This window comes from Phaethon aethereus (assembly GCF_964289735.1).
Source record: "Phaethon aethereus genome assembly, chromosome: 5".
NCBI lineage: Eukaryota > Metazoa > Chordata > Aves > Phaethontiformes > Phaethontidae > Phaethon > Phaethon aethereus.
The window spans coordinates 7,780,222-7,800,192 of NC_138579.1; the positions used below are offsets into that span (position 1 = coordinate 7,780,222).

Consider the following 19,971-nt stretch of genomic DNA (forward strand, 5'->3'; position numbering starts at 1 on the left):
ATAGAGTTATGCGCTCAAGGGTATACTCTCCTGATTTGTTTTAATTTGACTGCTTTAGTGGCAATAGATGATATCAGGCATTTATTGTGTATGATTTATGTGGATAAGGAAAATACTATTCACTGTTTCTCAGACCAGGAACAATGTACTTTACACATGGCTTTAATATAGCTGTTGTGAGACTAAATAAATGCTGCTTTTGAATACGCACACAGATCACGTATAATTATGGACCAGTGTGGTGTTTATGAGAGAACCTGCAATATTGTTGAATGCTTCTCAGCTGATGTTTGGATAAAACAGATAAGCTCAAATACTCTCTGGAACTGATCATCTGAGTCTTGGGCCAGATTTCCATTTCCTCGCTTGTTTTTGGTGGTTCTTTACTTAATCAGTGGGACTAGTGGGCTGTGGTGCCACAGAGCATAAGGCTGTAGCCATGCATAATGGTGGGGTTTGGTTGCCTGCGTGATATTTACAGCTGAAGTAGTGAATGGAAATTTTGAGAACTTTTTTTTTCAGTTAATGTTATGCAGAGATAGGAATGACCAAAAATATTCTGCAAAACAAGTAAGTTAAACCAGTCCTACAGAGGGAGGCAGGTGGGGTTTATGCTAAAACAGGCATTCAAAAATACTTCTTCCAAGCTATTTGCACACACAAAATAATGAGCCACAAACAAATGCTCAGCAGATCTGTGCTCTGAGTTTCGTTTATGCATGGGAGTAACTCTACATAATGAAGAACAGATTTGTGGATATTTATCTGACTTCACATCGTTTGACAACATTTTGATTGTGATCAGCTTCCCAGTGTGGGGAGCCAGCTGTGTGTTGTCCTCCCTGTATCCTCTGCAGACTCTTATGCTGATGTCTGCATCCACTGCTGAGTAACTACACTGAGGTAGTGTGGTTTGTGTTGTCACGGGTACTGATATAAATACAAACAAGAATATAATGTATTTTGTTAAAATAGAATTTTTTTTTGCTTTTGTCATTTTGATCCTCCATTAATACATGTGGTCTTGCTTCTTGCTCCCACATTGTGCAACTGATTCTCCTTGTTGTCTCTCCTACTATTAAATACTAAAAGGATGAATATGCATCACAAATTTTCATCATGGCAAAATTGTTTGAAATGTGTTGCAACTTCGAGAGAACAGTTTGTGTTATGTCTTTCGTATGGTGAGTAATGTATTTGCTTACTTAAGAGTCCTGTTTGATAACCTGTGAAGCTACCTCCAACTTCACTGAAATAGGGCTGGGTTTTTATTCCCTACAATCTGTAGGAAATGATTGAGATGCCAGCATAGCTAATGAAGGCCTGACAGGTCCTCCTTATTTTTGTTTAATACCTTCTTCTGAAAGTAGTTGCATTGAATGTGACCTTACAATGTAACTTCAAAAAGTTTGCATGATGTTCATCAACGGGTTTAATATACTAAAATAGCAATTGCCACTTGTTTTTTACGCTTGAGGAAAAAGCTTTTTTTAAATGATTAAGCTTTCAATAAAAAAAAAAAAATGTTCCCCACCAGGCTTTAAGTGGGTCAAGATCTCTGCCACCCTTAAAAAGGAAATTGCAATCTGACCTGCTCAATGGTCAGTGTGGGATAAGGGGGAGGAGGTTTTGTTTTTTTCCCTTTCTTTTTTTAATAATTCAAAACATATTTGTTTTTGAGGTTGTTTCATTGGCCACGTGTTGTATATTGTAGGGTATTTCAAGACATCCCTGAAATATTTATCATGCTGTGTCCCACCAAGAATGTAATCTTAAGGTCTCCACTGTTTATGAAGCACAGCCTATATTTTATCTCATGCTGAGAAAAGATGTGATAATGGTTGTTTAGGGATTATGTGAAAATGGAGTGAGGAATGACCCTTAAAAATTGGTAGCAAGTAGGAGATTCCCAAATGAGACTAGGCAGGCGGGGAAGCTGTTTCAGTTGCTACTGTTGGCATTTTCTAATTAATATCTCCTTCGCACTTATACAATGACGATTGGTGAGATAAAGGAGCTTTTCAAGAAAATGCAATAAAAATCTCTTGGGTTACAGAAACTAAAACTAAACCTGTAGCTCTAGTAACTGACCTTTATTAGTGCTACAGTTTCAGAGACTGCAGCCACAGAGCATGATAAGGTGCCTGTGATGCTTAAGATCATTAGTGGATCAAAAGTTCCTGCTCTGGGAAGTGATACGACACAAATGAGCTTTAGGCACAAGGCTAGCATGGACACTCCTACATAAGCATTGCAACAAGAGATACCTTACTTGTTTTTGTGTTCATTTACATCTCCTTTAATTTTTTGAGGTTACAAACCAAGTAGATTTGTCAAAACCTTAGGGCTGGGTTGCAGAGCTCTGTGTGACCCCGTTCACGGGCAAATGTTCTGCAGGTTTCTCTGGACAGTCTGACACACGGCTCTGTAGAAATGCAGGGAATGACCCTGGGGGTCCCTTGCACTGCTGTGTGTGATGATGTTGGTGTGAACTTGTTCAGCAAGCCCTGAAGAGTTTGTTAGAATATTTTTTTTTTAAATTATATGTATCTTGCATGTCAAAGGTTCCCCCCCCCCCCTTTTCAAAAATAGGAATGCACAAACCTTTTACTCTCTGCAAGTGGTTTTTTCTTTTTCTTAAAATGCCAACCTGTCTTTTTTAAAGATACTTGCCCAGGCTTATTTCTTGAAGGATTAAGTCTGTATTTGGATTAAAGATGGCAATAAAATGTTATTGAGTTGGGTTTTTTGTTTTTCTTCTGATGACATTTTCTGCAACAATGTTAAGAGTAGTTTAGACTCTGCTCTGTACGGTGTTTAAGGACTGCGTAGAGATCATTCTTCCTTCTCTGACATGTAGCTATTCAAATTCTAATAGTAAAGGCAACGGAGATTTAGCAAGTCATTCTAAATGGTGCTTTAGGGCAGGAAATGAATAATGCCCCAATCAATTGAAATTCCGGTAGGGAGTTGGGATATGATGTAACATTACCTACACTAGTCTGGGAAACCGGTGTGCTCTCAACCACAAAAATGTTACTGAGTCCTTAGTAGTCAAAGGCTACTGGTGCTTTTGGTCTGTCTCGCTGAAAAGGCAGCAGTCTTGAGAAGCAGTTGTTTCCCTAAGGCTGTAACAGACTGATGAAGAGGTGGGAATGATGATTTGTTGAGTCATGACCACCACCTTTTGCTGCACAGAAGTCATCTAAACTTGTTTTACTTGTGAGCTAAGGTAGTATAAGGTGTACAGAAGTACGCATCACCTAACAGCTACTTGCTACCAGAAGATTTTTTTTTTTACATACTAGTAAAATGTATATCCATATTAAATTATATATTACGTGTACTGTCTGAAATAAGACAAGCTGAGAATGCTTACTCTCTAGTTTTCTTCTGTGCTATTGTATCAGCTATTAAAGAAAAGCAGAATGGTATGATCTTAGCTTCTTTCTTTTTCCTCAAGGTGAAAAAATTGATCCAAGTGAATCTAGTTTGGATCCGTGAGACATATATGTATTATAGTTTATGCCAGATAAGATAAATTAATAGGCTATTGATAAAAGAATATGAATCTGTGTAATTTATGAAAGACTGCTTTAGACTGATGGTTAGGAGTTATTTCTGTTATGAGCAGAAGGAGCAGATGCTTGAACATCTGTGCCATGCATGTCATCCTTTAACAAAAATGTTTTGGTATTCAAAGATGCATATAATATTTCACTATTTTCACCAAAATTAGTTTTTCTTTCTCCTTTTTTATTTTTCTTCCTGAGTTGTCATTGTCTCTGTGTTTCAGAATTTAGAGCACATAGCTAGGACCATAGATAGGACTGGAGGCACCTTCTTGCTTATCATATCTAGTTACCTGTTGAAGACAATCAGGTCATCAAATCTTCCTCATGAGCTTATAAAACTTCATTTTGAAACGAATTTTTTCCCTGTTATTTCTGTTGGATGTGGTTCCAGACTCTCACTATTGTGGCTGGTGAGAACTACAGTTTCCAGTATAAATTTTTACTCTACTGGTTGGACCTGTTTGTTTTAGTTTAAGTAGCTTTTTCTGTTGTTTCCTGATAAGCCAATCTTGTGATCACCCTAGTTGTCCTTTTCTGCATTTATAGGCTGAGCTCATCTGTTTTGAGTGTGAGTGACCAGAACTGCACATGTCATTTCAGGTGAAGTCTTCTCACATCTGCTGGTAACTCTGTCTTTCTGACAGCAGCAGCTCTTCTGATAAATCCTTGGGTTGCATGTGCCTTTTCATAACTGTATCACATTGCAGAGGGATCATGAGCTACTACTTAATTGGTATAGAGGTGTCTTTTCCTCTCCTTGGTGCTCTTTAAATGATAAGCTCCCAGTGACTTTGTGACTTGTTTCAAATGCATAAATTTGTTCTTAGTTGTGTTGCCTTCTGTTTCTACTGTGGAAGGACTTGCCTGTAAAGTAATCTTGTATGCTTTGTTTAAAATATTCTGAAATAATGTGACATGATTTTTGGCTCTTTTATTCTTAGCAATTCTGAAAAATACTTCTTTTCCTCTGTTTTCTACGCCACCCGTTCTTGTATTGCTTGTGTTGTAACTGTGCTTCAACTCACCCTTCTAGAGCTGCTAAAAAGCAGCTTTTAGTGTACCCTGAAATAACATGACATGACACTTTCTGGGTCATGTTCTCTCTCCTTATACTTTTGGATCAAGCTAAAATAGCTGTGTATGCCATAAAAGCCCTGTAAAAGGAAAGGGAAGGACAAAAGTTAATAAACAGCACTGGGTTCTCTTGAACGCAGAGCTTGGGATGAGAGGAACAACTTTTTATGCTCTCTCACCCAGTGACTATCCTTGGTAACTTAGTTCTGGGGTCTTGTTCAGATTGAAAGGACCTTTCTGGGGGTCCCCGGCCACACTGGACATTCCACAGGTTTGATTTACTGCCATTATTTCCATTGACACTGGTGAGGGGAAGTGTTTCTCCTAGAGTTGAGTTGTCTTGCCTCAGACGTTGTTATGCAGTTTGTAAAGAGTGTGCTGAATGCTGGGGAGGGTCTTTTGTTGCCACAGTTTTTGAGGATGTGATCCTACATCAGCCTAAGTTGTCTGGAGGTTGCCTGCTGTTGTACCATCCTCTTCCCTTGCTCTGCAGCCCAGCTGCGCTGGTGCTGGTGCTCATGTCAGGGGCCTGCTGGCAGTGGAGATATCTCCCTTTGTCAAAGCCCTCCCAGTGTCAGTACACGGGTGGAAGCTGCCTGAATGGGAGCATTGTTTGTGGGATGCCCTAACCTGTCTGAAGTCTGCATGAAGTTCGGCTGCTGAACTTGTTCGGACCTGGAGTTCACTTGAGGGTTCTCCTAGTTCTGTTTTGAGAGCAGAACTGGAAAGCTGCGTAGGTATGTAGTGGTGTTTACAAAAGTGCTTAACCATGCTGCTGGGTACCTAACTGCATTGTCAGGTGCTAAACACAATCCCTGTTCCCTCTTTTCTCTTCATGCTTCAGCTTCCCTAATGAATGAGTCTTAAACATGTCTGGCTTTCAAGACTTCCGTGCTAGTAGTGTGATATATTTGATAACATCCCGCTTCAGCTTTCTCACCCTGGTTGCTCATTCCTACCTTCACTTTGCGTGCTGCTACGTGCTGGTACAAGCATTTGTGAACGATGCGGTGAACCAAATGGGAGAGTTCATCTGATTGAAAAATAACCCAGCAAATAACCATGTGGCTGCATGAATGTTTGTTTCTGGCCTGCAGGAGAGGACAGCAGGGGGAAGAACAGTGTACAGCAGTGTAAAGGCAGATTACAGCAGCTTCCTTGGCATTGGTGCTGACTTAACATGTAGAAATACAATTTTTGATGTTCCTGGGTTGCATATATAAACTCAAGGTTGTTAGGACTTTTGCTACTCATGAGAACGGCAGTTGGTGTCTTAACCTTTGAGTTTCGTCACTCACTTCTGACAAATTACGTAAAAGGAAACAGTTGGTTTTCTTGTGTCACAAAACAAGATTTATGCAGAAGGTCTCATGTAGTTGTAATGGCAGACTGTTCTTTCGCTCTTTTCAAACCAAGCAAGCTTAAAGGTAGGGAGGACAGTTCTTCATTACACATTGCTTTTTGAGCACTGACAGTGTTTTCAGAGCTATCTGGAACATGGCAATGCAGTTATTGCTCCAGCGGGCTGTTTTTTTCAGTTGTTTTTAAGTGTGTGTACAAACACCCACACTGTGTCTCCATTTTATTCAAATTCGCTTAGGGAAGCTGGACTATGTACTTTTTATGCTTCGAGTGAAATACAAGACTATGCTCTTGGCAGAAATTTGGCTTAGTTACTCCTAAAAGCTGGGAGAGATAAGCCAACATATGCAGATCATTCAACAGGTATGTTTGCAAGAGATCAGTAAAGGTTTTGATTTTTGAGAGAGTTTTAAACACTTGCATGTTTCCCATTGAGACCCCAAACCACTGTTGTTTTAATGGAAAATGTTGGTCATATGCCTGGTTCTCTTACAGATGTGTGTCTTATCAACGTTACCTTCTTACTTTCTGAGATTAGACATGAAATATGGGAGTGTCATGTGACAAGCCCTCAGTATGTCAAGATATCCCATCATGTCGCAAATACCTTTTATGTGTTTTTTCCCTTTTACCATATAGCCATACTTCCTTGTCTTGCTTCCACATATTGTCGTTGCAGCATGAAGTGCACTGAAAGTACAGAACAGAAGATAGAAGCCTTGTTTAAAATCAAGTAAAAGATTCGTTGTGACTGTTTTGGGTCCCCAAAGTGTTTATTTTCTGTTGTCTGTGCTTTATTTTTTTCTGTGATTTCTGGTGTATGCAGGTGTTTCTTAAGACTGAGTCAGTGAATGCTCAAAATACTTCAGTTAGTAAGACCTGTCAGCTCTGGGGGAAGTTCAACCCACACCATGGCGTGGGACTTTCTCACGAGGTAACAAATGGATATGGAAGGAGAAGGGAGCAATGTGTCTTGTATGGAGTTTAGTGTGTTAGTTAAACTTGTTAGTAAGTATGTTTGTCTTGTGAGACAATGGACAATGTTGACCAGGAACATATCTAAGTGCATTTTTCTGCATTTTAGGCAGACATGGAAAATTTCGTAATTGTGTCTTAAGTTCAGGTGTGCTGTGGGCAGCTGCTAATCTGATAACTACCAAATTTGATGTTTGAGAACCCTGAAAACTTGCAAAGGTTTTTATTCAAAGAGTATAAAGCATAATAAAAGGGTTATTGATGTAGTTGAATTATTATTTTAGTGCATGTGTTTGCCCAGTAGACTGTAATGGATTTGAAGTAGTTGTTCTGGTACATTGGCTAAATTCTTGGTTGATTTTGGTATGCCTAGTCATTGTGAAAACACTTATTTCTCAATGCCACACAGCTGCTCTTGAAGTGTCAAGAATTGGCCTGTCAAGTATTGGCCTGTTGTTTGACCAAATTGACATAATGGTGCTGTAAGATGTTTTTTATGAGTGTGTGCTTAATTGACCAGGCTGCAGTATCTCATAAAGAACCACTTTTATTTAAATACCTATAGAAGTGTTTGCTCTGAACTATTTAGAGGTAATGCCATAGAAGGTTCTTCTCTAATTTTTTTTCCTAGGAAAAAAGAAAAGGCTCATCTGTACTGGATAAATGTGAGTTAAGTTTCAGCTTGCTGCAAACTCTCTTGCCAGGTCCAAGCCACTTGAAATGGTTTTGTAATGGAGATGTTGAAACACAATGGGTGGTGGAAATGTTTCTGTTTATTATTAATTGACTCAGTATGTCTTTTTTTGCTTAAAATGCCAGTCATTCAAGGCTGTAGTTCAACCACTACCTGGTCTGCTTTCTTTCTGGTGAGTGCAGTTGAGATGAACTGGTGTGTGTATCAGAATATGTATATGGGTGTTTGGAAAATAGGGTTAGCTGTGGCTGAGTGTCTCCTAAATTTTTGAGATGTCTGGGCTCATTTAACCTCCTCCTTTCTGCAATATGGAGCAGAACTTACTTGACAGAACAAAAATGAAACAACAGTGTGTGCATGCATCCTTTTCCCAAAAGACATAAATAATCTAAAAGAAGGATTGTATGCTCAGCAGCTTGGCAGATGATGCTGAGAATTGACGTAAGACAGATATAGGCAGTGTACCAGAGTCTTTTTTGGTTTTGCTTTGTTGTTTAAAGGAGGGGTTAAGATTACCTCTCTGGAGTCTTGATACTTTTGGGGAAAAAAAAATATTAGCAAAATAATCTCTGAGGTTTTGTCTTGCGGTGCATGTTACTGTGGGCTGAGCAGAGGGGAGCTGCAGACAACTGAAGATAGGTTATCAACAGTGTTTAAAAACCCAAAAATTCTCATATGTTGATTGATAGAGTTGTGATTTCTGCCTGAAACCTGAGATGTGTCTTATTGCCATAATGAGCTTTAATCTGTACATGGTGTGTGGGCTGCTTGTGAGACCTGTTTATTTACTAGTTGAAGACAGACCCATTGTGTGTTTTTCAGGCAAATAAGGTTTTGAGAGCATTCTCAAATTGTCTCCTTCCAAGGTAAGAACAGCAAAATCCCCATCAGTAGGACCACAGAATCTGAACAGAGGAAGAGGGAAAGGGTAATTAGCATCTTGTTCTCTCAGCTCCCTCTTGTATTTGGCGGACAGGGAAGAGATGGCCCAAAACACATAGGCAGCTGCCTCTGCAAGTATTTGAATAAGGATTTCTGAATTCCTGACACTGAGGTGTGAAAAGGAAAAGACTTATTTTTGTCTCCAGCTTCCTACTCATCTGGGAGCTCCTGATCTCAATAAGCTCCTTTATTTCAAGGCTCTCAGAAGTGTTTGATGTCATTGCAGTCACGCTTCTTTCTCTTACCTCTGCTTTTGATCCCTAACCTGTAACATGGGGAAAAAAATTGCTTTCACTGAGATCCCTTAGCCTTTTGGATCATAGAGATCATCATTGCTGCAGACTCCAGGAAGAACCTGCCTTCTAGGCTGTGCCTATTGGTCTAGAAAACAGACTAGCCTAGAAAATAGCCTGCAATGGCCAACTGCAAATAGGAGATGAACTCTTGGCTATGTAGCAGAAACCACTGTGGGTTATAAGGACTTGCTAAATGTACTAAAGGTTGGGAAATAAACAGGTTTGACAGCTGCTCGCTCCAAACTGGGCCATTCTTGTCGCAGCTGAAGAATCTCTGTACAGAGACAAACACAAAATTGTCTAACCTGAGTTCAGCAAAAAGCTTGTGAATGTTTCTAAAAACATCTTTGATTTAAAAATCTCTATGTCTTTCTGTAAGCTTTCTCATGTGTCTGTTGTTTTTTTCCTATTGGTTTTTAATGTTACCTCTCCATAAATCAAGAGTAATTTCATTTATGTAAGTAGATTTCCCTCCCAATCAGAATTGAGGAACAAGTGAAAACACATCTTTTCTGCTGATTCTGTTTGTGGTTGAGGTCTTGGCTATATGTTGAAGGTTGTATTATTATTTTTTAATCTAAACTGTTTTTTCCATAGTAGAGAGGATCATTTGTTTTGTGTGTTACTTTAACAGAAACATTGTGCTTATAAAAGCTGAAGAGGAGGGTCTTAGAGATTCTAAATATATTTGATACTCTTTAATAAGTATATTTTCTAAAAATAGTTTTTGTAAAGAAGGGCAGTAACTCATTCTGTAATATTCCTAGTCAACAGCAAAAGCCATAAAGTTTTTTTTCTGAAGTGATTGCCATAAAGGCTTGTTGTTTTTTTTTTTCCTGAAATGATTAATGGCTGCATATCTGAAGTCCTGCAAATTTTTGCTATGCTCAGCAGAATCTAAAATTTTGAAAGAAAGACTATCGTGTACTTCTGCTTGTGAAATTAACTCTTCCTTTATTCTGTCTTACTTGTTCTCTTGCCAGCCAAGCTAGAAGAGTAAACAGCACCATGAGGCTATGCTAATGTTGTGAGATGTTTTCATCCATTCAGTGTGCAAGAGGCTTAATTCCTTATCGTCCTTCCATGAAGTGTGTGTATTGCATGTGTGGGAAATGCAGGATTGGGCAGAAATATTTTGCCCTTTGAAGACACTTTGTGCAAAACAAATGCTCAATTCCAGCCAGTGTAATTTAGTGGTAAATAACAGTTTTCTGGAGATGAACTTCTGCTTGTTTTCTGCAATGTACCAAAAGCATTTTTAGTACAATCCTGATCTTGGAAGTCCTTGACACTGACATGAAGGCATGTAGTGAAATTTGTGCATTCATGGTGCCAGACCATCTAGATGCTTTATTATTTGCTTTCCTCAGAAACGTGGTGGTGTTCTAGACTGTGTGGAGACTGAGCCATTTGTTTCGTATTTTCAGGGGGATGAAAGGGAAGAACAACATAGATTAAACCAGTGTCCATGGAAATGAGAATGAATGTACTAATGGTTATTATCCTGGTGTGGAAGAACAGGAGACTATTATTCCTGGAGGTGCTGTGATTGCTTTTGTTGGTGACATTACTAATAGTCTTCCCCTGTCATCCGTGCATATGTGGCTCCCTAGGCATTTTTTATGGATGTCTTAATCCAGATTACCTATTATCAGGATACAAACTTAAATCCAAAAGGTAATGAAAGATTTTGGCGGATGTGTGAAATAGAATACAGATCACAGAGACCGTACAACCTCAGTGTGAAGAGGAGAACTGGCAACATCACACCCTGAGTTTGTTCAGACCTCATGTGAAGCTGTTGTCTTAAGACATACTCAGTTTTGAACAAATGCATAGACCTGATTTTTAAGCATGAACATTTGTCATCGTTAGTTTATATATGTAGCATATTACACATATGCATATTAAAAATCGCTGACTTAAGGCTCCTAATTTAAGAAAACACATGGCCACCTGTTTTGGCCATGATTTGAAGGGGAGTTAAACAGATGTTTCTGGGCTTTGCTCATTTGGGGAAAGCCAGGTATGATATGTTGGCCAATAAAAGATGCACTGAATGCTGTCCTGCTTCACATAGACTGCCCTTACACTAAAGTAAATGGAGAAGGATTGCCTGAATTGATGTTGTCTATGTGCCATGAGGGAGCTCTGTAATGCCAGCTATGCTGCCTGGGATGTCTGGCTGTTGCACAGATTGGGTACCTTTGGTGAAGCCACATAAATTGCTGCATCTGTTAGTGGGGGAAAAAAAAAATCGTGCTGTATTTTTACATTTTGCAGTGCAAGATAAAATTTTTTCAAGTCACGTTCTGAAGTCTTTATTTCAAGATGTGAAATAAATTATTAAATCCACCTTTATTGAAATCTGCCTTCCTGGTGTTTGCATATGCTCTGACTTCAGTGGTTTGCAGTGAAACCAAAAAGAACTCATTTGAGAGGGATTCGGGAGATGGCTGTTTTCCTTCCGCAAGAATGAGATGGAAATGTGCGACCAAGCATGCTTGCCATCGCTAGGAAAGTGGCTGTAGTTTGTGGGAGCAAGAATGACAGACCTGCTAGAAGGAAAGCTTGGCATCTAACTGTGTATATTAAATCTATCTGGAGATAGAGAGGAGGCAGGATTTGGACTGAGTCTAGGTCTGCCCTTGATTTGTCCCATATACCCACTTTTTGATTTAGAAGGAATTATCTATGAATAAATATAAGGGTGGACAGATATGAGTGAGTGAGAACGAACTTGATCACCTGATGTGCGATTCCCATGGTGAGGTGTTGACTCATCTTTTTTTGTATGGAAAGCTATTTTCCAGTCTTAGAAACACTGGTTCCAGTTTGGGAAGGCATTGAAGCACTTGTACAAAGTGCTTTTCCAAGGAGGGATTTTTTCCATAGTCAAGTCCTGTGTAAACTTGAAATGCCTTTGATTTAGGGAAGGGTGGGGGGGAAGTGAAGTAGTTCCAGGTGCTACTGTCTGTGCATAATATCTTGCACATGGAGACCCTGTTCTGTTGGTCCTTAGGCAATACCAAGATAAAAAAAACAATACAAACACCTGCACTTGGATCCACCTGCCAAGTTCTGTAGCTTTGCACTCCCTTTCTGTAACTCAGGGAAGAGGAGGCAGGTATTTTGCTGTGCTTTGGTTGCTGTGTTGAGAGAGACATACAAACAGCAGATGCTGCCAAAATGAAGGAGACATTGAGACTGTCCTTATGTACTGGGCTCTTGCATGCACAGACAGATTGGGGGAGGAAGGAGAAAACCACTTCCCTGCCTTGCCTTCTGTTGTGCATTTAGTGTTCCTTCTCCCATAGTAGTGAGCTAAAATATTTTCATAAAGAAGCATACTTCTTGAGTTGATGTCCCAATAACTTCTGAATTTCAGGCCTCGTGCACTAAAAGGTTTGATCTTTGCCTTCCCAGATAAATTGTACTTAATTGTGCTTGGTTTTCTAACTACAGGGATTCTGGAGCAGGAAAATGTCCAAGTACATTCAAGGTTTGCTCTTTAATGTTGGCAGCTGCTGTGCAAGATGAATTTTGAAACTGTGGTTCTACTTGTGTTAACAAAAAAAAATTGCTCTAATTTTTTTTTTTTTAAATTGTAAGATACAATTGCATTTGTTTTGCACTTTCTAATCTTGAAAACAGAAGCTGGGTAAAACTGGTTGGCTCTAGCTAGTTCTGCCTCTGTGAGTACTGGAACCAGTTTAGTTCGAGGTAGGTCACTAGGGTGAAAGTTTTGTTTAAGATTCTTCACAACCATGTCAGTATTGTTTCTCTTAACTTGTTTAGCTTTTGTGCTGGGTTTGTGAAGGTACAATACAGCTTAGCCCTTAACGTACAACTGTTTTGGCTTCAATATACCAAAGGTATAAATAGACACCCCCTTGCCTCCCCAGCAGTAGGAAGTGACTGCAGCAGGTGGTGTCCTATACTAGAAATTTGCACATTATTAGTATCCAAGTACTTTTTTTTAAATTGGCTTTCTTGGTGTGTGTTCTTCCTTTATTAAATGCCAACTGACTGGTCAGCAAGTGTCTTTTTGAAATGTGAAATCTTCAATAAGTCAAAAGAAATAAAACCAAAAAGGTATTTTTGGATTATTTCTGTGCAGCCTCTGTATGAAATATATTTTATGTGCAGTTTTAAAAGTATTAACAGAAGGTACAAGAGAGCTGCATAATTCTGGTCACTGGTTAAAAAAGAATTTCAGTTCTTTTGGCTGTCTTGGGCTGGAGTTTAGCTTTGGTTTGTTACAGCGGTTCCTCCATAGTAATACTGGTAGGTGCTTGGAAGGCTGTGGGCAAGATTTGTATCCCTGCTTGTGCTGAACAGTACCTTGTGCTGTGAGTGGCATCAGGAAAATAAACGGGGCTTTTTGTGCAGCAAGGTAGTGTTCAGAGCAAATAAGGATATTGCAGTCTAGTCCATGCGAAACGAGTTTGATGGTGTCGATAAACAAGCTTCCCCTTGACACAAACCCCATCATTGTGTTTGGATTAACTTTCAGTCTCAGGAAAGAGGATGAGTTGTTTGGGCAGGGAGAATAAATGCATTTGTGCTGCCAAGATTCTTTCCTTTCAGCTATGGTGGAGAGACCTTGCCTCCTTGCCACTGTTGAATGCTGAAGAAATAGTGAAATCAAGGGGAGACGCACTGTGTATTTATTGTGTGTGTAAACAACAAAAAAGGGGGACAATCCTGTGTTTCAGTTACTGTTTAACGGGTATCTGCCTTTATCCCCTTTCCTTTCTCCCACAGATGCGAGAGCTGTGTGGAACTGCTGTTTGTGAGAGGGGCTGGGAATTGCCAGGAGTGCGATACCCCCCTGCGGAAGAGTAACTTCAGGGTACAGCTCTTTGAGGATCCTGCTGTTGACAAGGAAGTGGAAATTCGGAAGAAAGTGCTGAAAATGTGAGTATCACCACTGTTAAAAGAACAGAAGGTGGATGTATTTTGTGGCTCGCCATTTTAAAAAAATTTACTTACTCCTCTAGTAGTACAGAGGAGATTTTTTAAAGTGATAACCCATAAAACTTTATCTAACGTGGAGGGATTTCGGAGAATCTGCTTTTATGCAACAACGGAGGGCTGAATTCTCAATTTAGCCTTGAGAAATTCCTGCTTAGCATTAGAAAATGTTGGGTGTTTCTATGTGGCCTCCCTTGGCAAAGACTTGCCTCCTAAATGCAGTTGATTAGATATTGAGGACTGCAGCTGCTTTCCCTTTGAGGGGGTGAACATGGGAGTGGGGCAAGAAACAGGACCTTGACTATTTTGTTCCCTGGGGACCAGTTCTGTTGAAGGCCAGTTCCCTTCAAAATGAAAACAGACAAAAGAGAAGCTATGTTCACATTGTTCTCTACTTCACACAGCAATTTTTAGTGGAAATGCTTCCTTACAAGCCTTGTGTTACTAGCCTGTCATGCAGATTTGAGAGGTCTTGAAGCTGTGATAAATGAGATCTATAATTGCATGTCACTCCTTGTGGCCAAGAAACAGCATTTTATAAGGAAAATAAGTGAGCCAGTTGATGTTTTGGTAGAAGAAGGTCTGATAGAACTAACAAACCTGGAGAGAGTTGTGTGTGCAAAAATGAAAGTATGGATAAATTATAACCTTGGCAGCCTTCATCTAGACTTAGTACAATACTAAATGAATTATATGATGCTGCTGAGGTGTGGGGAAATTGTGTTGTTGGATACCAAGATGCTGATGTGGAAAGTAGTAATAATTTTGATGCTTGATTATAAGGTCTACTTAAATTAACAAAAGTCAAACTGGAATGAAGTCAACTTAGTTGAGTAAACACAGAGTGAAGTGTAGTTGGAACAAAAAACATTGTAAAATGCTTGGCCCACTTGAATTTGCCAGATTAGATTTTAATAGGCAGGAAAAATGTCCCCAAATGGTAATTTGGCCCCCATTCTTGGGATTACATTTTTTTATACTCTGGGGTGTCACTTATCTTGGTCCACCGGGCAGGTAGAATCCCACCTTTATATTTTCTTGGAAAAAAAGCCTGCATGTCTTGACTTTCAGAGGCTGTCCATGTTCTAGCCAGCTGTCCCTTCATCTCTTTCACTTTTTCCAGCTATCAAGAGTTCTGGAATGGTCTGTTGATATGAAATAAAATAATTATGTAGCATTTTCAGTTTGCTGCTGACATATGCTTTCTGTTGTTGGCACAAAGCCAAAAAAACCTCCCTTTGCTGATACTTTTCTAGAAAAGCTTTTCTTCTGAGCTTACTGTTGTCTCTGCCTTTGTTAACAGGTTTCTCAAGCTGAAGGGCTGGCATGGAATTAGTGTATCTTAGCCTCTGTGCTCCTGTTTACCTGTAACCCTGGAGAAGGAATTGGCAAACAGTAGGCAAAGATAGCACCTATTTATGCCAGGTTGGCTCCTTTCCTTTAAAACAAGCTCTTCTGTCTCCCTCTAAAGATTCTGTACGTTGGTCAGTTGTAGGAGCCACAAAGCATATAGTTGATAAAACTAGGTCAATACTTAATATGCCTGCAGCAAGAGCCATGTTGAATTGAAATTACATCTTTATGTGTTATATAAATACTTGTTTCTCTTCTCTCAAAGATACAACAAAAGAGAGGATGACTTTCCCAGTCTAAGTGAATATAATGATTTCCTGGAAGAAATAGAAGAAATTGGTAAGTCTTACTGCTTGCATTTTTTATGTGCTGTGCTCATGAGACCATAGGCTTTTATCTTCTGACTCAGCTGTCTATGAGAATGTCTAAGTTGAGTTTCTGTAATAGGATTTATCATAGTATCAGATGTTAATCTAATTACTTTTTTCTGTACATTTTTAAATTGCATTTGCTGAACTGTAGGACATCGTTAAGTAAAACATTTTATCTGCCAGAGGAAAAAAAAAAACATGATTCAGAGAGAAGTAGTGCTTTTTAGCTGGAAAGAAAGGCTTTCAGGGGACTGTCGGTGCTGCACTGGGAAAGGTTAAACAAAGAGAGGAGAAATTGAAATTTTCATTGTATGCCTCCACTAGCTTTATCTACCATGACAGAAGCCATATGGTGTCTTTCATCATTTTTGCTTCTGCAAGTACAGTAGTTGAAGCTGCTTTGAAGCTGATGACCTTACATACCACTGTGGTAGCGTTTTATGTTGCTGTGCAGAAGGAGAAGGTTTAGGAACAGACGTTGATTTCTTTCTCTTTGGATTAGTTGAAGCAGAACTTTGCCCTTTGGGGAAGGGGCTATGTTATCAACAGAGTTTATTTTCTTCTTAGGGTGACTTGTGATTTATGGTGGAGTGATGGATTTTGCTTAGAAAAACAAGGATGTGTTCAAAGGAGTGACTCCTAAATGGTTTGTTTCTCGGTTTTTATGAGCTCCTGAGGCTTTTCTTTTTTCTTTTTTTTTCCTTTTTTTTTTTTTTTTTTTTTTTTGGTCCTGGAGGAAGAAGAGGTGGCTTGGAACATGTAGGAGGGGCAGTGAATGTGATTTGAAGGAAAACATGGAAATGCCACTCCCCTTTGGTTTCTCTAAGGAGCCCTTGCTCCTCTTTGTACTGTGGTGTTTTGTAGAAATGTATCCAATACACTTACTGCTGTCAGTAATGTATCATATTTTTGTTGGCATCAGAAGGCTGAGGCTGGAGAGCTAAACTGTGTGGCTGGGAAATACCAGGCACACTCATGCAGTCCAAATATCTGGAGGAGATGATGTGGGTGTAGTTCTGTTTGTATATTTCTTTGGATGGTGCGGGGGAAGGAGGGAATGAGTAGAAAGAAGGCTTGCATCTTAGCCAGAGGATCCTGGAAGAATCTGTGTGCGCATGGAAAGGAAAACTGCTTTTTACTTCTGTAGCATTAAATACAGGTTTCTCACTTACTGCTGTTGCAGGGGTTTTCAGCATCTGCAACAGGGGAGTTGAAGTTTTGCCTGAAATTGCACAAATTGATGAGGTTAAGGCAGAATGTTATCATTCTCCAGCTCTTAGGATTAGATTGTTAAATTTCAAATGGTTCCAGAGCCTGTACTGGTAACTTGGTTTAGAAGCAGCAGAAATCATGGCTGGTATCTGTAACCTTGTGAAGAAGAATGAATTTGTCAATAATTGTGCCGACCCTGCAAATGCATAATGAAGAAGTTCGATAGATAGACTTGTTAGGGATTGGAGTTAGTTGCCTGAAAGGGACACCTAAAATTCTAAAAGGAATAGGAAGTCTGACTATCTCCTAGTTTCTTCATGTAGCAGCCAGGGTGATGAGACAAAAGATGGGGTGCAGTCAGGAGGCTCTTAATTTTCACCATCAAAGGGGTCACTTATGATCTACTAGCTTCAGGCAGATCCAGAAGCTGGAGGACAGGTTAGATTCAAGACCACCACCTTGGGTAGGAATTCAAGCCCTGTTCTCCTTTCCCTGGTGACAAAGTTCATTGCACACATCTTGCTCTTCCTAAGCCCTTCCCTGCCTGCACTTCTGGGCGGAGTTCTCCACCTGACAGTTGTCTGGTACATAGCAATAGCGTGGCTTCTTCCAGTGTTTTTGTGCATGTTGTATGTGGCGTGGCTGAACCATGTGTTAAAGGTGTCCTTGTGGTTACTTCACATTTTACTGCTGAGGGTATTTATTTCATTTTTTTTGTGTATGTGAATTTCCTGCTCGTTTGTGTGTGTGAAAAACTAGACTGCAAGATGGGAAAGGAAGGGTATAGTCATGCAGCACAAAGTTCTCCCTTGTGGAGCCAATATACAGCAGGTTGGCAGTAGCTGGTGGTCATTGTTCAAGCTGCCAGGTTAGGAAGCTAGGGAGCCAGAGAACTGCATTTCCCCTTTCTCCCCCTGCCCCACGTTTTCAGGTTTTTCTGTGAGGGGGCAGAAGTGCAGCTTTACCCTATTTTCTTTTTGCTGGTAAGTTTTGTTCTCTTAAATTGTTGTTGGAGATTAAATGAAGTAGTTGTTTGGCAGAGACAAAATGTAAACATCCTGTGTAAGTATACTTCCTGTGACCTTGGCACAATTCTGATAGTTTTTCCAAGTGTTTCAGGTAGGTCAGCTCCAACATTTGCAGCAGTTGTGCTGTCTTATTCCATTGATGTGATATATGACCTCACTTGAAACATATTTTCCCCCTTCATATCAGGATTGTTATACCTACAGACTTTTTCTATTTAAAGAAAAGAGTTGGGTGGTACCGCAAAAGTGTGAGAGGGGAAGGTCAAACAAACATTAGGGTAGTCACCTTTTAAGATTTCTATTATAAAAAACACATTTTTGAAGTGGTTTAGAAGGTAGCCACTAAATAATGCTTTGGGCTAAAATGTGTTATACAAGGTTTTAAATAGAAACCACATTTGAAAGCAAGTTTTCCCCAGAAGAAAAATCAGTTGGACAATTTGAGAACATTGTAAACACAGTTTGTTGTCATTAACACTAGGAAGAAAAATAAAGTGAAAGGGTTAAAACCTGCCTTTGGGAAAGGTGTGGGCAACATCTATCAGAGTAAGTCAGGTCTATGCCCATATGATGAGAGGGGCAAGGTTAAACCTTAGAGTGTTGCTATAAGTTACCATCTCTGGACATGATGCAAAGTTTGCTGCTCTTTCTATAAGGTTTTGTTCTTCCCCAGAGTATCTTTGTAGCTGTTTTTTCAAAACCCTGTGTGTAAGCTCTCCAGAGCAGGGCCCGCCTCCTAGCACATGTATAAACACTGCCTGGCATCATTCTCCTCATACCTGAATGAGGCCTCTAGGCATTACCACAACACAATTGTTAATAGTAATTATTGCGTTTTAAAAACATTCAGCTTGGAAGGAGACTACAGTATTTGTGCCCTTCGGATTTCTGCATCTTGTTACTCCTCTAAGACTTTATGCAATGCCAGCTGCCTAGTGACTTGTCTTGCTCAGAACGTTTATCTCACAAGTGATCTTTGGAGAGAAAGGATTTTGGTATCTATGATCACTTATGGGTTGTGTTGTTTATTGTTTTGTGGTTTTTTCCTCCGTGTTTGTGCATGAGGATGGTATTGTTGGTCCTGACAGTGGAAATAACCCAACTGGAAATTGGGTAGCTTTATCAAACGTCCATTTTGGTCATCTCCTCTGAACAAAGATTGCAGTACCACACTGTTCCAGCCAAAATGGGCTGTCTTAGACCGATGAGGCGAGTCATTTCAATCATTTATTACTATGCTGAGGTATTTTTCTGGAAAATTATTGTCCCAATAAAAGACAACTGAGGATAAACAGAAATAATTATTAATACCTAACTAGATTTTTCTGGCTTAGCTGTGGGTTTTCTTTTGGTTTTGATAATTATTTTGTTATAATCACAGAAGTGTTAGTTGGAAGGGACCTATTAAGATCTATTCCATCTTTTCTTTTCCTCACCCCTTTCCTACCCCTGTTAAAAGTACAGTTGGCCCAGGCATTGAAAGCACCAACAGAAGATGTCGCAGTAGCTTTGGACTTGCTGACCAGGCTGAGGATGTGGTTGTGTCTGCCTTCATAGCGCTCTGCCCAAAGCAGTTGTTGTCTCGCCATTCCTGGTCTCTAGCTGGTGATTTATAATGATGATGATAATCAAGGAGTTGTTTGTAGTAGAGTGGGTGAAATATTGTTTATAACAAACTAATACTTACTAATCTAAAAATTTTCAGTGGACTCATACAAGCATTGCAGATCAAACACAGTCGTCAGAATAATCATCTGCTGTCTTGCCAGAGATGGAATGTTCTAAAAGTTGAATAGCAAATATTTTTTCATGGTAACATTACTGTCTTTTAAAGAACTAGGAGGAGGAGCCTCAGAAAATTTGCAGTATCTCAGACTGAATCAGGGAGATTATGATGGACTTGAAGTCCCGTGGTGGAGTGACGTTCATTCATACTGTTGTGCCTCTGGACAAATTATTGTGCCATATAAATAAAATTTTTGTCTCACTTTTTTTTATTTTATAACTAGGAAAATATTTTTCCATTTGTTGTAGAATTACATAATGGATGTTGTTGTTTTGCAAAGTAGTGAAAGTCTCCCTGTAGAGGCTGAATTTCAGAAGTAGGGAGTT

At 39.6% G+C, this 19,971-nt stretch overlaps 1 protein-coding gene across 2 annotated transcripts in view; it reads left to right on the forward strand.

Moving 5' to 3' along the window:
• Positions 1 to 19,971, forward strand: part of MNAT1 (MNAT1 component of CDK activating kinase) — a gene marked incomplete at its 5' end in the record, with an annotated part of 125,963 nt that overhangs the window by 24,315 nt on the left and 81,677 nt on the right. For both annotated transcript variants that reach the window (XM_082000260.1, XM_082000261.1), the window contains 2 exons: positions 13,686 to 13,838; positions 15,514 to 15,587. In XM_082000260.1, the coding sequence (XP_081856386.1) occupies positions 13,686 to 13,838; positions 15,514 to 15,587 (227 nt within the window). The remainder of the gene's footprint in view (positions 1 to 13,685; positions 13,839 to 15,513; positions 15,588 to 19,971) is intronic.